Genomic DNA, 14,771 nt, shown 5'->3' with positions numbered 1-14,771 from the left:
TTTACTAGGTGTGAGATCGTCTCTCCACAAAAAACTATTTGATGTGATTCTCGATACATGGGGTCAAGGATGTAACGATTTGATTCAGTTAGATTCGGGGGGCATCAATTCGATATTGTGTGGCTGTAGCTTTTGCCATGTTTATTAATATGCAACAACATATTTAGCTTGGGCGGCACGGTGAATGACTGGTTAGCACGTCCCCCTCCCAGTTCTGAGGTCTCCGGTTCGAGTCCAGGCTCCGGCCTTCCTGGGTGGAGTTTGCATGTTCTCCCCGTGCCCGCGTGGGTCTTCTCCGGGTACTCCGGTCTCCTCCCACATTCCAAAGACATGCATGGCAGGTTAATTGGGCGCTCCAAAATGTTCCTTAGGTGTGCTTGTGAGTGTGGATGGTTGTTTGTCTCTGTGTGCCCTGCCATTGGCTGGCAACCAGTCCAGGGTGTACTAGCTGGGATAGGCACGAGCCTTGTGAGGAATAAGCGGTCAAGAAAATGGATGGATGGATGGATGGATATTAAGCTCAGGGCGACACGGTGGATGACTGGTTAGCACGTCTGCATCCCAGTGCCCTGGGTGGAGTTTGCATGTTCTCCCCGTGCCTGCGTGCGTCTCCTCCGAGTACTCCGCTCTCCTCCCACATTCCAAAGACATGCAAGGTCGGTTAATTGAACACTCTGAATGTCCCTATAGGTGTGATTGTGAGTATAAGTGTTTGTTTGTCTCTGTGTGCCCTGTGATTATCTGGCAACCAGTTCAGTATGTACGCCGCCTACTGCCCGAAGCCTACTGGGATAGGCTCCAGCACCCCCCGCGGCCCATGTGAGGAATAAGCGGTTTTAAGAAGATGGATGGATGGATGGATGGATGGATGGATGGATGGATGGATGGATGGATGGAAAAGCTCTCCAAATTTCAAATTACTCTGGTTAATTAAATTCAAAGAAACAACAAATCAGCATCACCAAATCGATTTTTATCATGTGTACATTGCTTGTAAAAGACGATTTGCTATGTTGTCTCGATACATGGGGTACGTTATGATTCCAGGAATTGATGATTTTAAAATTTAGCCATTAAATTTGGTTTGTCAAATCAAAACAGACTTTATGATTTGAATCGTTCACTATATTTTAAGGTTTTTTTTGTACTGTATATGTCATTTGAACATCCATGAAGGTAAATAATAACCATATTTTAAACTGAAGCTTATAATTGCTGGTATATTAACAACTTAGAACCCTCTCATACTATTGATTCTGTTAATTTAGCAGCTGTGGCATAAACTTGACATTAGGTGGCCGCTTTTTACATTTGTGTTGTTGTTATTATTAAAGGGATATTTGACTCATTGAGCCATTTTCAGCAGTAAAAAGTTAATATTGTGTCCAGAATGAAACTTCATTATTTTTCATGTACAATTTATACCTTTAAAAACAATTTTTTTCCTCTTGTTGTTGACTGAAGATGACATCACCTGTGGTGAAGAGGTAGGTAACGGTCAATCGTGGCTCAGTGTGCTGACCAAACCCAGAAAACAGGTGACCCATGATTGGTCTCATTACCTACTTCCTCAGCACAGGTGACATCATCTTCAGTCGACAGCAAGCGGGGGGGAAAAAAAGTAGTTTTTAAAGGTATTAATTGTATACTACTAATAATGTAGTTATCAAATTCATTCTGCACAAAATATTATCTTTTTCCTGCTGAAAATGTCTCAATGAGTCAAGTTTCCCTTTGTTTTTAATATAAGATACCCAACTCAACTTTATTTATACAAGTATAGCATTTTCACAAACTTAAAGTTTTGATGACATGAACATCACAAATATGTTTCTCTCCCCTGGAAAACAGACCTCAACCAAGAGCCTCGAAAGCAATTGACAAAAATTCTTTACATGTTTACTAGCGTCTTCTTCTAAATCCGGTGATGAGGCGAACGCAAGCAAAAATGTGACAGGCGCAACTAATTAATGTTGCGGAGACGGGAGCGAGTCATTTACATCTTCCTTCTGACCACACACACTGTTCTCTTACATTGATCTTTGAGGGTGGTCATTAAAGCTACAGAGAAGGATAGATTAATGCAGATGTGATTGGAGATGGACACATTCAAGCATCCAATTACACGGGTGCATTCCTGAGATACGGACTCTGATATTTAACAAAGTGAAGGTCAACTAGAATGACTACAGTAAATTTCTGCCATGTTATTACAATCACCAGCATGGCTGATATGACAATAATAATGAAAAGATCGTTGACCCAAGGAGAAGCCCCTTGAAGGATGTGAAGTCATTGATAGTCTTTTAGGAAGAATGGATGAATGTGTGCATTTTAGTTGACACTTTGATCCTTGTTGCGTAGGTGTCTTGTGGAACCTTTCGTCCTGTGATGCCCTCAAGATGCCTATCATCCAGGACGCCCTGGCTGTTCTGACCAATGCTGTGATCATCCCCCACTCGGGCTGGGACACCTCCCCCCATACGCAAGAAGACCGCAAATTACATCTCCACTCGTCCCAGGTCCTCCGCAATGCCACCGGCTGCCTCCGGTGAGTAAAGCCACACCACAGGCTCGCTTTGTTGTCTTCTTAATTGTACCTACCCAATTTGGAAAAACATTATTAGCCTCTCCTAGTTTCATTTTGTTGTTAATTGTATGTATTGATCTCCGTAAGAAGACATGTCAGTGTTCAAGAGCACTCCAGCAGAGATTGGGAATCAAACTGGACCAGTACCAAATTCAATACAATAAACACATTTTCAGATTTTTAGGGCAAACCCATCCTTTTATTCCATGAAAAACTCCAAATCCATTTGCTGCTTTTGCACTCAGGCCATAGCCATGTCTAATAATATTGCTTTGGTGCAATGCAATCTTGTCGTGAAGGAACTATGTTGAGGCGAGGGGTGGAGCTCCAACGGATGTAACCGGCCGAAATGGACCGGCCATTCTGAAAACTCCCAAAATATTGTTTGGCTTACGATGGAGTCACATAACTACATGTATGACCCGATTTTGTGAGTAGGTCGGAACACATCTACTGCTAGCTAGTTGATCCTAGGTTGGGATCATCAATCCAATCAATCCAGGACCACCTATGCTTTTAATTTTAGGTTATGCTGTCTCCTGTATTTTGTTTGTATGGGACTCCTGTAGTGATTCGCAACTGGAGCCTGCCATTAAGGAAGACTTGGTTGTAGACGGGATTATGCGGATTTATCCACTGAGTTGTGTGTTTCCCATCACAGTCACAGCTAAATAAATCTTCTCAAGTTCAAGGCAAGCAGTATGTGTGTGGTTATATTTAGATTCCGTTATGTCTGGGAAAAAATGACAGACTTAGCTGCGATCAAGATGACTCACAATTTGGCTTTAGAGTGTCGGTGTTTGTTTACTCATTTGGATCACACCACTTGGAAGTAGAGCATCACTGATACAGATTGTTTTGGATTTGCTTTTTCATGGTTAAATAATTTTTCCCCCAGCTTATTTCTAAAAACACCAATGAGCACACAATTTTATGTAGTAATGGTGAGATCTTAATCGACAGTCTGGGAAAAGGAAGTTTTGCTTAAGCTTCATGGCTGCTAAGTCGCGATATTGCCTGCGCTACAAAATGGTATTCACAATTTTTCTGTTAGCTTGATATTATTTCTCACCCTAGTTTGTCCATGCCTAATGGTGTGTGAGTTATTAATCTCAAGAGTGCTGCATCATCTTCTAAAAGCTACAGGTAGGGGTTCGAGCCTGCTGATGTGTCTGCATTAGTGTGTTGTATTGCAGAGCAAACCTTAGCGTGGATCAGCTGCCTAAACTCAAACTCCCAATTCATCTTTCTCATACCTCGTTAGGGAATGCTGAGACTCTGATTAAAGATGGAATATTTCATGGCAGGTTCGCTATATCACTGACCACCTGCTCCCCCTCGTCCTCCATCTTTTATGCTCCCCACTTTCTCATTTTCTTTCCCTCTGTTCACATCTAGTCTCTCCATTCTCACACAGTATTTCAATCAGCCCGTTAACAATTCTTCCTGGCCCTTCCTGCGGCTCACTGTGTCTTACTTTGGACAAATTATGTCACATGTCAAAAAAAAAAAAAAAAAACCCGCCTGCCAACTAAGAGCTGTGCTGCTTGCAAGCAGAGTCCACAAAAGAAGAAAAATGCTGCAGAAAGGAATAGGGCTGGGTTGAAAAAAAACAATATATCGACATCAAATCAATATTCCTATTCATAGCCCCATATTGATTAATAAATCCATAAATCAATACTTTTAATAGGCCCAAACATAAATTAATGTACCTTCTCACATTACGGGGAAATTTATTTTTACAAAAAAATGAAACCACGGAAATGTGCCTACGGCAGCAAAAAACTTGTCGTACGAGCGTTGTTCAATTGTGCCCGAAGAGAAGCCCATTGTTTTTAGCCACTTTATTTACATAGTGCTGTGGTTGTAATCAATTTCAATTATTATTATTTATTGATTTGATTAGATCATGTTCAATAAAACATACATGATCAATGTAACTGCATTGTATTCAATTTTAAATGCAAATATTCATATTTCGTTCATACTAATGCACCAAGTAAGAGCATGAAGTTTACAGCATTGGTACTTCTGAGAATGTCTTCCATATAAAATTAAAATTGGTACTGCATGAAATCCTTAATTGAATTGGATATCAATGTGAATCGAATCGGGCCCTTCTGAATCAAATCAAATCGATTTGGGAAATCTGAATCGACACCCAAAGAAAGGAATGTAAAAACAAAAGAAACCTCCTGATTTTTGCTTTTTGACCGAGATGACATGGTTTTAAAAATTGTTTTTATGAGTCAGTTTCTTCAATGCCAGTCCAAGGAGTTCCATTACCTTGTTGAAGGTTGAAGTTTTGAGTTGATTTGTTTGGCTGTATGTTTTCACATTTATTCATACTTGAAGATAAAGATTCGAGAAATGAGAAAGTGCCCACATTTGAGAGATTGAGATTTTTTTTAAATCTGCTTTTTCATTGTTTCCTTTCCCCTTTTCATAAACGTTTCAGTACACAGGATAATATGCATACCCTCTGATCTAAATTTAATGTTGATGAATTAGTATGTATAGCAAGGGTCACCATCCATTCATAAAGTGAGAGCTGCTTCTTGGTTATACTAAAGTAATGTGGAGGGCAACCATTTTGAGCACATTATGAAATAAAAATAAGTTTGAATTACTTCTGATTATATGGTATTATGAATCATTAGTGCTGCCACCCTAGCGAGGATAAGAGGTACAAAAAAAATGTGGATGTGTTAGGGGATTAGAGCTATTTTTTACAACAGGCACACAGGCCAACCATGTTTCGGTTACCCTTGCTATATAGTGTTGGAGCCATCTTATTAGCATGAATGTACTGTACCTGTAGTTTTCCAAAAGCCACCTCTAAATTATCCTTGTTTTATGTTAGCGTGAGTTAGGTATTAATTTGTGTGTGTGTGGGTGCGTGTGTGTGTGTGTGTGTCAGCAATGTGAGTTCTGCAGGTGAGGAGGCCCGCAGGAGGATGAGGGAGTGTGAGGGTCTGACAGATGCTTTACTTTACGTCATCCAGACTGCACTGGGGAGCAGTGAGATTGACAGCAAGGTAGCACACTACACACACTCACACCACACCACACCACACCACACAAAGACACATACACACGCAGCAATCACACATAAACTACAAATAAAATATAGAAGAAATAAACAAACAGGCAATGCAAACATGCAGGTGTGTGTAGCTGAGTGCAGGTGTCTATACCAAGGCCAGGGGGCTAAATCCGGCCCGCCACATCATTTTAGTTGGCCCATTTGGGCAAATCATTTGTGTCAATTTCAGGTGCCTTGCTAAAATACCCAAAACACTTGAGGGGCCTATTCACTAAAGGTTTGCGTCGCCTTTGCACGGCGCTAACCGGCAAAAATGGAGATATCCGGGAGCGCCTAATTCACTAAAAACGTGCAGATGGGGAAATCCGTCACTAAAGGCCTCAGTATGCTTCTGCGAGAGGCTCGCGCGGAGGCGTTACGGCGTAGTTCCGCTCGTGCGTTTGCCTTCCGACTTGTGCGCAATACACATCTGTGTCTGCTGGAGTTTCACACCAAGTCCCGCTGTCGCTATGGCTGGATTCCTCTGCATTTTATGACGGATTCAGGAAGTTCAATTTAATTCAGAAACACGAAACAAAGTCGGAGGGAGAGTAAGTTCATCACCGTGGCAATAAATTATTGCCAATTTGCACCGGTGTCGGCCGTAAACTCGCCAAAACACAACAGCCACGCGCTTAGCGAACACAGTTTTTTTTGTTGTTGGCGGAAATTGTTGTTTTCCGCCTCTCGTCCCAGGCACATATCGACATGCACAGCCGTGGTCTCCGAGCAGGAAGTCAATTTGCGCCGCCAGTTGTCTTCACGGAAACTATCTGGGCGGGGGGCGGGGAGAGAGAGAGAGAGAGAGAGAAAAAAAAGAAAAAACGCCATCGAACGGACCAATCAGAAGCGAGCTACGCCCCGCCATCTACGGCGTTCAAGTATTGGCGACGTGTGCACCACAGCCGGCAACGAGCGACGCGGCACTTAAAATTCATGGCTCGCGTCGATCATGTGACCTACGCCGGTCATCAACGCGAGAGCAAACGTGGAGGCATAAATTAGGCTTAAGTGCGCGGCCAACCAGATTGCGTCACGGTGTGCCGGTGTTATTTGCGCGTATGTAAATTAGGTAATTTGCATACATTTGACGCAAAATATGCCCACCCCAATGCAAATGATATGCAGCGTCTAATTCACTAACACCAGCGCAAATAGCCACACCGCGTTTGCGTGACGCAAATAACGTTTTTGGAAAGCTGCCGCAACCTCGATCTCCGGGATCATGACAGCAGTGCATGGCACGGTGCACATCACTCTCTGGCTGTTCACGCAGAGAGGAGAGAGGGAAGGGGACATTCCTCAATGTTGGTTTCGGACACAAAACGTAACCCGGGCTGATCGGTAATGGCGGGGAGGCATTTTACGATCATTTTTACGTGTCAGCTGCATCCTGTACGGCCACGTCAACCTCTGAAAATATATTTTTAAAAACGACCGCACCAATAATTTGTACTTTATGAATGAATGATGTCGTTGTCGTCCTCTCTGCTCTGTACAGCTTAATGGCGCTTTAAACGCTTAATCTCGGTCCAACCTCGCTTTCTGATAATGTCATCTTTCTCGCAACTGTTACGATAACAACCATGTTCTTGGCATAAGAACCATTGCCATGTATGGTAAATCAGGTGCAAATTTGCTCCAAGCTGTCAGTTTTGTGGGCGTTTGCGCCAGTATATGATTAGAGTAATATCCTTAGTGAATAGGTTGGTAACTGGGCGCAGACTGCGGGTGCAGTTGTGGTGCAATATTTTGGGCTATTACCGGACGCAGCGCATTCTTAGTGAATATACCCCTGAGATATTGGGACAATTTTTTTTGTTACAATCCACCTTTCAAAATACATTGGAAAATATTTGGACAAATACCAGTACATTTCTACTGGATTCTGTTGTGTATGTGATAAAATGATGGACAGTAAATTTTGAATGGCCCTTTGAGAGAAACCACAACCTTTGCCATATGCCATATGTGGCCTATGACAAAAATGAGTTTGACACCCCTGCACGATAAGCATCTGTGCACTTAAGTCTGCATGCATACGTTTTTGGCTACACGACTATAAGTTTGTGTCCACAGTTTTGCTCTCACCTTCCTCACCTTCTTGCCCTCTGTCTCTGCTTTATCGCTAGTTCCTCCTTTGTGTTACCTCGAGCTGTCAATAATGACTTTTGGCTTCTCTTCTCTTCTCTGCTCAGACTGTTGAGAACTGTGTGTGCATCTTGAGGAACTTGTCATACCGTCTGGCTGCAGAGACATCTCACAACCAACAAGGGGGGTCTGAAGAACTTGACGGTCTTTTATGTGACACCGGTGGGAAGGATGCAGAGAGTTCGGGATGCTGGGGCAAGAAGAAGAAGAAAAAGAAGGGACATGACCAGGTCAGAAACGCCTTTTTTTTTTTTTTTACTGTACTGCATATAGTGGCTCAGGGGACTTGTGAATAAAAAAAGTGCAAAAAGAGCCCCTCCCCTCTCCACCAATCCTTACAATTGTCTTTGCCGTCCAAGCAGCTTGTAAGATTGGCATCCCTAAAAAAAAAAACTTCTGACAGACCCTACTTAACTGGTCCCTGTTCACAGCTTTCAAGGAGAAAGTTGACAACTATTAGATTCAGGACTGGTCATCCAATCCAACTTTATTTTGAAAGCACTTTAATAACAATAATCTACCAAATTTCTGTACACGGCAGTGGTTGGTGCTTCACAAGCCGCCATTCAGCAAAGCAGCTTGGCTTTGTATTTGCTAAATAAATATATCACGTAAACCAAGGGAAGATCAGAATATGAGGCACAACGGCTTGTCTTTTATAGCTCAGCTAATCTCCGTTTACGGCTACCTGTGCTTATTAATCAAAATGTTCATTTTAGTTCATTTTTATCTATTATCTAATCAAGACGCATCATCATTCTGCAGTTGGTGTAAAATTGAGCTGTTTTATTTGATGCTCCATCTTCCATCTTGACATGCTTATAATACGCAATCAGAGGCACATTCTTTCTGAGTGGCAGACATCTTTTACTTTTGAAGAAGATAGGGAATGGAGAAGCCAACATATCCGGCGTGTGACTCGCCAATTAGCCTTAATTTGCCCTCGTTTCATTTCAAGCAAAGACAGAATACGATTCTGAAATGGGAATACTGATGCGGACATTTTAAATCGCATTTGTCAATCAATGTCCTTTTTTTTTTTTGCTTAACTACAGGGTTGTGAGCTTACAAGTAACGCTGTGATCATATTAAAAATCATAAATAAAAACCCTGTGCATTAATATCATACAACATTTTCTTCTATTTGTGTGTCAGCACTCCAGTGCAGCTGTAGCCGATTACCATCAAGTAGCAAATAGACAAATAGAGCTCATATTGGAGAGGTCCTATCCTATTAACTGTGGGTAATTAGGAAAAAAAAAAAAAAAAAGATAGTTCAGATGAAATGCATGGATGGAAGTTCAGGAGATTACCATCCATATTTTTTTTAGATCACTTGTTCAGTTTACAGTCACAGAATAGTGTTCCCTCTAGGTATCAACAATGCAATAATAGCAGACTACAAAAATGCTGAGGAACACTTCTCCAACATATTTTACTTAAGCTTCGTTAGGCCTTCCAAGATTTTTCACTGTTTCATGAAATGCATTCAAGCATATCCACTTGCAAAAAAAAAAAGAAAGCAAAGAATGAAAACCTTTTGTAATTACCTGAATTTCTACAAAAACTGGATATAAAATGTGACCTGCTCTTCATCTACTTCTCAACAAAAGACAGACTTTGTTTGTTAAACTTATACCACATTTTACTACGTACAGCATGTAACAGTCCAGGTTGTAAAAAGTATGTGAGCCTTCGGCTTTAATAACTGATTGATTGGTTCTTTGTCAGCAATGTTCAGTGGAATTTTAGGCAAGGCAAGGCAAGGCAAGTTTATTTGTATAGCACATTTCATGCACAAGGCAACTCAATGTGCTTTACACAAGGAAAGACAACACATAAGCATCAAGAAACAGTAGTTAACATTCAGAGGAAGAAAAATAAATGAACATACAATAACAATCTTAAAACATTATTCAACAAACTTTAAAACATTTAACATAAGGAAGTTTAAAATAATTAAAAAAAACACTTAATTAAAACTGTTTAAAAGTCCCTAATCAAAGGTATAAGAAAAAAGCAAAGTTTTTAACCTGGATTTAAAAGCATTTACACTCGGGGCTGACTTCACTTCTGTTGGTAGCCTATTCCATCTGTGTGCAGCATAATAGCTAAATGCAGCTTCACCATGTTTGCTTCGATCATTCCTCTCCGAAACTCTTTTAATTCAGCAATATTCTTGGAATGTTTGGCTTGAGGTCATACCACTGCATTTCAATTTTTTCCAGACAGCATTGGCTTCCTCCATGGTGTCCTCCACAATGACCTCATTCCGGTTTAATGTTTTACTTTAAAGACACTTTTGTCTCCAGTTTCACGCAGGTTAACAATTTATTCTCAGAGCTTTTTATTTTTTTGTGAGAGGCATGTTCCGCATCATGCAAGGTTCCTTGAGAATAGGAAACTTCAAACTGGCAGAGGTGTCAAATCCATGTCCAGAAACTAAAAACTCAGCCACAGTTTGGCTTTATTCACAGGTGTTTCAGCTCTACGGAGCTCATTTACCTGATTGTTCTGTAGAAGCACCTGAAGCCTATCTTGGGTTTTTATTTCATGTTCATTTGTAAAACTTATATGGAAGTTATTGTCAAACTATTGCAGGAAGAAATAAGTGTTGTATATTGTATTACCAAGTAAATGCAGTGCTGCCCAATTCATTTACCAATATACTCTAAAAGTGCAATCAATGGCTGAATCAGGGGATCTGTCACTTTACACTATAAGAACACACATCAAATTGTTACAATTGTTACAATGTTAACCACTTGAAGTAGCATCACTTCCATTTTTGGCTAAAGTGTGTGACGGCTGCCAACAGGGACTTTATTGACGTTGATTTGACATCGTCATCCGTACGCTCTCTTGTCTCTTTTTCTTTTTTTTCTGTTTTTTTTTTTTTTTTTAAGAATAAGAGAGGATATTTTCATCGTATTAAACAGATGACAGAACAGATGCAGAATTGGCCAATTATTGCCTTGTTATCAGAGTATTTTTCTTGCCTTAACTTTGTGCCTTAACCTTCACAGTGGGACGGTGTGGGTCCATTTCCGGACTTGGCGGAGCCCCCAAAAGGGATTCAGATGTTGTGGCACCCCAGTATTGTCAAGCCCTACCTTACCCTGTTGTCTGAATGCTCCAACCCAGACACCCTGGAGGGGGCAGCTGGTGCTCTGCAAAACCTTGCTGCTGGGAGCTGGAAGGTATAAGCTCAAAATAATGCGTGTGTTGAAATCCACAGAGAGCCTGAACTGAACGATCACTTGCTGGTGCACGGGGCAGAATCCGCTCGGTACTATGGCAGAATGTTCTGACTTTGCAAGACACACGTGCATAACCAATCATTTTTCTAAAATTCCATCTGAGGGGATATGGGGGGCATTTTCTTTTTATTGTATTATGGATGTTTTAATTGTTCAGCACTTTGAGTTGCATTTGAATGTATGAAAGGTACTATTTTGATTTGATTTGATTTGATTTGATTTGATCCTTCAGTGTCACAATGGCAGTAGAAGCCTTTCTCAATGAATTAGGGTGTCAACCTTGAACATATGAGAAATGCCCTGGAAGAACGAGAACATACAATGAAATTCATTTATTTCCACAGTTGATTGGCAGCAGGTTGTTTTCTAATGGTAGACATAACAATGACAACATATAAGAAGTAGTAGTCATGAGTACTAGAAATGTCTGATAAATACTGTCTTTCCACTTCAAAAGACAAGGTCTTACTTTCTGAAGGTCATGACAACCATTCACTCAATGAAAAAATAATTTCCATGGCAACGGAATATTCCCATTCCATGAGCAAGGACAACAATGGTCATTCAGACCTGTGTATGCATACAGACTTTGTGCAAATGAAAGTATTGGATAGAATTGAAGTGTTCAGAACAGTCCAGTTGCGATATGCAGTGATCTTCAGCAACTTTTATAGCTTTACAATGTTAAACTTATGTCAAAGGCAATAGTGTATACTGTATAGTGAATTGAACCCCAGACAGTACATGCACCTTTCATCATTTTCCTCTTTTTATGCCCATGTCCAGTGGTCAGTCTATATCCGGGCTGCAGTGCGAAAAGAGAAGGGCCTTCCTATCCTTGTGGAGTTATTGAGGATAGACAATGACCGAGTGGTCTGTGCCATTGCCACTGCCTTGAGGAACATGGCTCTGGACATCAGAAACAAGGAGCTGATTGGTAAGTAACTGGGAAAAAAAATATATATTTGGAAAATATATTTTAAGGGACAGCGATACCTTCAACAAAGGTTAATCCGTTAAAAGCTTTGACTTTTCACGTGTCAGCTGTGCTCCGTCTTGACATTCTGGAAATGCTGACAATGAATTTCATTGATGAAACTCAATATGTTTAACTATGTTAGTGTGTAGAAACCTTAACTCATTCACTCCCAGCCATTTTCACTGAAGCAACCCCCTTCACTCCCGGCTGTTTTACTGGATTTTGACTGATTTTGCAAGATCCACAGAATATTCTGTTCTATAAGCGAAGTGCGCACCTCGAAGTCAAGGTGCATTATGGGTAGAGGCGTGGTGCATTGTGGGTAGGCGAAACTACCAAACGGTCATTGAAAATGAATTGGATCCGATGGAATAGGCTCTGATAGAAACGTTTCAACGGCTGGAAAGTTGCTGTTTTTTTTTATTAACATGCGTAGCATGTGGTTTACTGATATCAGGGAAGTTGACTTGCAAGCTTTAAAGTGTACAGTTAGGCAAAGATTGTCACCACTCTAATCTCCACCATTCAAATAGATAAGTAGGTAATTGGTAGCCTAGTTTTTTCTCTCGCGCATGCGCAAACTTAATGCGCTCTTCGCTCATTGCTATGAAAACATGGAACCAACAAAATAAAAGATTAGTCTCTTCTTTCACCAGGAAAAAAAAAGAAGCAATTTCTATCTGTTTCCGTTGTGCAGCAATTAGCAATATAGCTAAGTTTCAGTATTATTCACAAACCTGTTGAAAAAGAGCTTGTTGCAACATGGCCCTGGCTGACCTCTTATACTCTGCTGCCACCCGCTGGCCATTTTTTGCAATAACTACCATTGCTTTATGCAACCTATTCATGTCAATAGCTGTATCAAAGCATTCTGTATGCTCTAGTACAAAAAAAACCCATACATATAAATGTATTTTTTGGAGTGCATGACAACCTATAAAAACGTATTTCAACATTTTTGGATTTGAGTGAGTTAATGTTTTATAATACAAAATGCATGTGCCTAAATCTAGTTTTCTGTTAGTTTCTTATACAGACCCATGGAAATTAAAATGTTGGTGTCCTTAAATCAATGATGTCTAAAGTCTAACCTGAATGCCATTTGTTTCTCATTTATTTTTGCCATGCATGTCTTATAACATAAATAAATAAAACATACTCAACAAGAGTGGTCAGATCCATTCATCCATCCAGTTTCCACCGCTTACGCTGTCGCAGGAGAGCTGTGCCCTAATCCAGTTGCCATGTGGGCAACAGTGTGGCACACCCTGGAATGGTTGCCAGTTAGTCACAGGGCACATGTCGACAAATAGACATTCACACATGCAAACTGCTCGCATCCCACAACATCTCACTGTGAGGCAGAGGTGCTAGCTATGTGGGCGCCATGACATCAAAAATACCCAGCGATAATATATGTAAATTTATTTTTTTATTTTCCCATTTTCTCTTCATTTGTTTGGTATACTGTTCCAATTCATTAAAAGAGGGGTTCAACATCAGAAATAACGTGTTGCTTTCCCCCACTGTGACAACAGGCAAATATGCCATGAGGGACCTGGTGCACCGACTACCTGGTGGCAGCACCAACAACAACAGCAGTAGCGGTGCAGGAAGTGGCAGCGCTGGTGCTAACAGTTGCGCTCTGGTGGGGAAGACCATGTCGGATGACACGATCACAGCTATCTGCTGTGCTCTGCATGAGGTCATCACTAAAAACATGGAGAACACCAAAGCCCTGAGGGATGCCGGGGGCATAGAGAAGCTCATTGGTGTCGCCCGAAGCAAAGGAGACAAGTAAGTGGAGTGTTATTTACAAGACACAGAGCAAATGGGAGGATGTTTTTTGTTTTTTGTTTTTCCCATGAGAGAGCAGATTCAGCTCCCTCTTTAATTTCATTATATTCATATTGTATGCATTCTATATGACTAAAGTACTTTTGCATAGAGAAATATTTTGCTTTTACATCATATTTGTTGTAGAAACGTTTGATTAATCGGTATAATTTGTCATGTTCATTTTTCAAATAAGGGGGGAAAAAAGTCTCAATGTCCTCTGTTTGCAATAAGCAGTAACCGGTTATCAAATCATCTGAAGTAATCGGATCTACAAAAATTACTCATAGGTGAAATTTCCTGAGGCCAGCAAGTCCAATTAAAGCAGTTGGATGAACAGTGTCGATAATAATTTCGCCAGATGAACCCTGTTCCTTATAACAGAAGGCAGACTGGCTTTATTCTCTCTTCTTTTTCTGCTCTCTGCTGAATTCCCAGGCATAGTCCCAAAGTGGTGAAAGCAGCATCGCAAGTGTTGAACAGCATGTGGCAATACCGAGACCTGCGCAGCCTTTATAAAAAGGTGAATACCCGCACAGTCGTTCAATTTGCTGATTTCCCGCTAGTCACATAAAAACTACCGGAAATGTACTCATCAACCACTAATTGTTCTCATGTTTTTCTTTTCTCCTCCTCCTCTCTAGGATGGTTATTCTCAATACCACTTTATCGGCTCTTCCTCCACAATAGAAAGGGACAGGCAGCGGCCTTATTCTTCTTCTCGTACGCCGTCCATCTCTCCTGTACGGACTTCACCAAACAATCGATCAGGTGACCTTTGTTCCATATTCCATCACACCAAGGTTTTTTTTTTATTTTTTTTAACAAACAAACTACATATCGCCCCTTTAAAATGAGCGCACAAGA

The 14,771-nt window shown here is 40.9% G+C and overlaps 1 protein-coding gene across 11 annotated transcripts in view; it reads left to right on the top strand.

The window, feature by feature from the left end:
* Positions 1-14,771, top strand: part of ctnnd2b (catenin (cadherin-associated protein), delta 2b) — a 153,573-nt gene that overhangs the window by 130,903 nt on the left and 7,899 nt on the right. For 7 of the 11 annotated variants that reach the window (XM_077537198.1, XM_077537160.1, XM_077537178.1 and 4 more), the window contains 8 exons: positions 2,365-2,551; positions 5,514-5,631; positions 7,877-8,059; positions 10,856-11,029; positions 11,876-12,026; positions 13,607-13,865; positions 14,334-14,427; positions 14,549-14,675. In XM_077537198.1, the coding sequence (XP_077393324.1) occupies positions 2,365-2,551; positions 5,514-5,631; positions 7,877-8,059; positions 10,856-11,029; positions 11,876-12,026; positions 13,607-13,865; positions 14,334-14,427; positions 14,549-14,675 (1,293 nt within the window). The remainder of the gene's footprint in view (positions 1-2,364; positions 2,552-5,513; positions 5,632-7,876; positions 8,060-10,855; positions 11,030-11,875; positions 12,027-13,606; positions 13,866-14,333; positions 14,428-14,548; positions 14,676-14,771) is intronic. The other 4 variants (XM_077537232.1, XM_077537241.1, XM_077537208.1 and 1 more) reach the window with 1 other exon arrangement.

This window comes from Festucalex cinctus, chromosome 1 (genome assembly GCF_051991245.1).
Source record: "Festucalex cinctus isolate MCC-2025b chromosome 1, RoL_Fcin_1.0, whole genome shotgun sequence".
In the NCBI taxonomy this organism is placed as follows: domain Eukaryota; kingdom Metazoa; phylum Chordata; class Actinopteri; order Syngnathiformes; family Syngnathidae; genus Festucalex; species Festucalex cinctus.
This window is presented reverse-complemented; position numbering and strand designations above follow the sequence as displayed.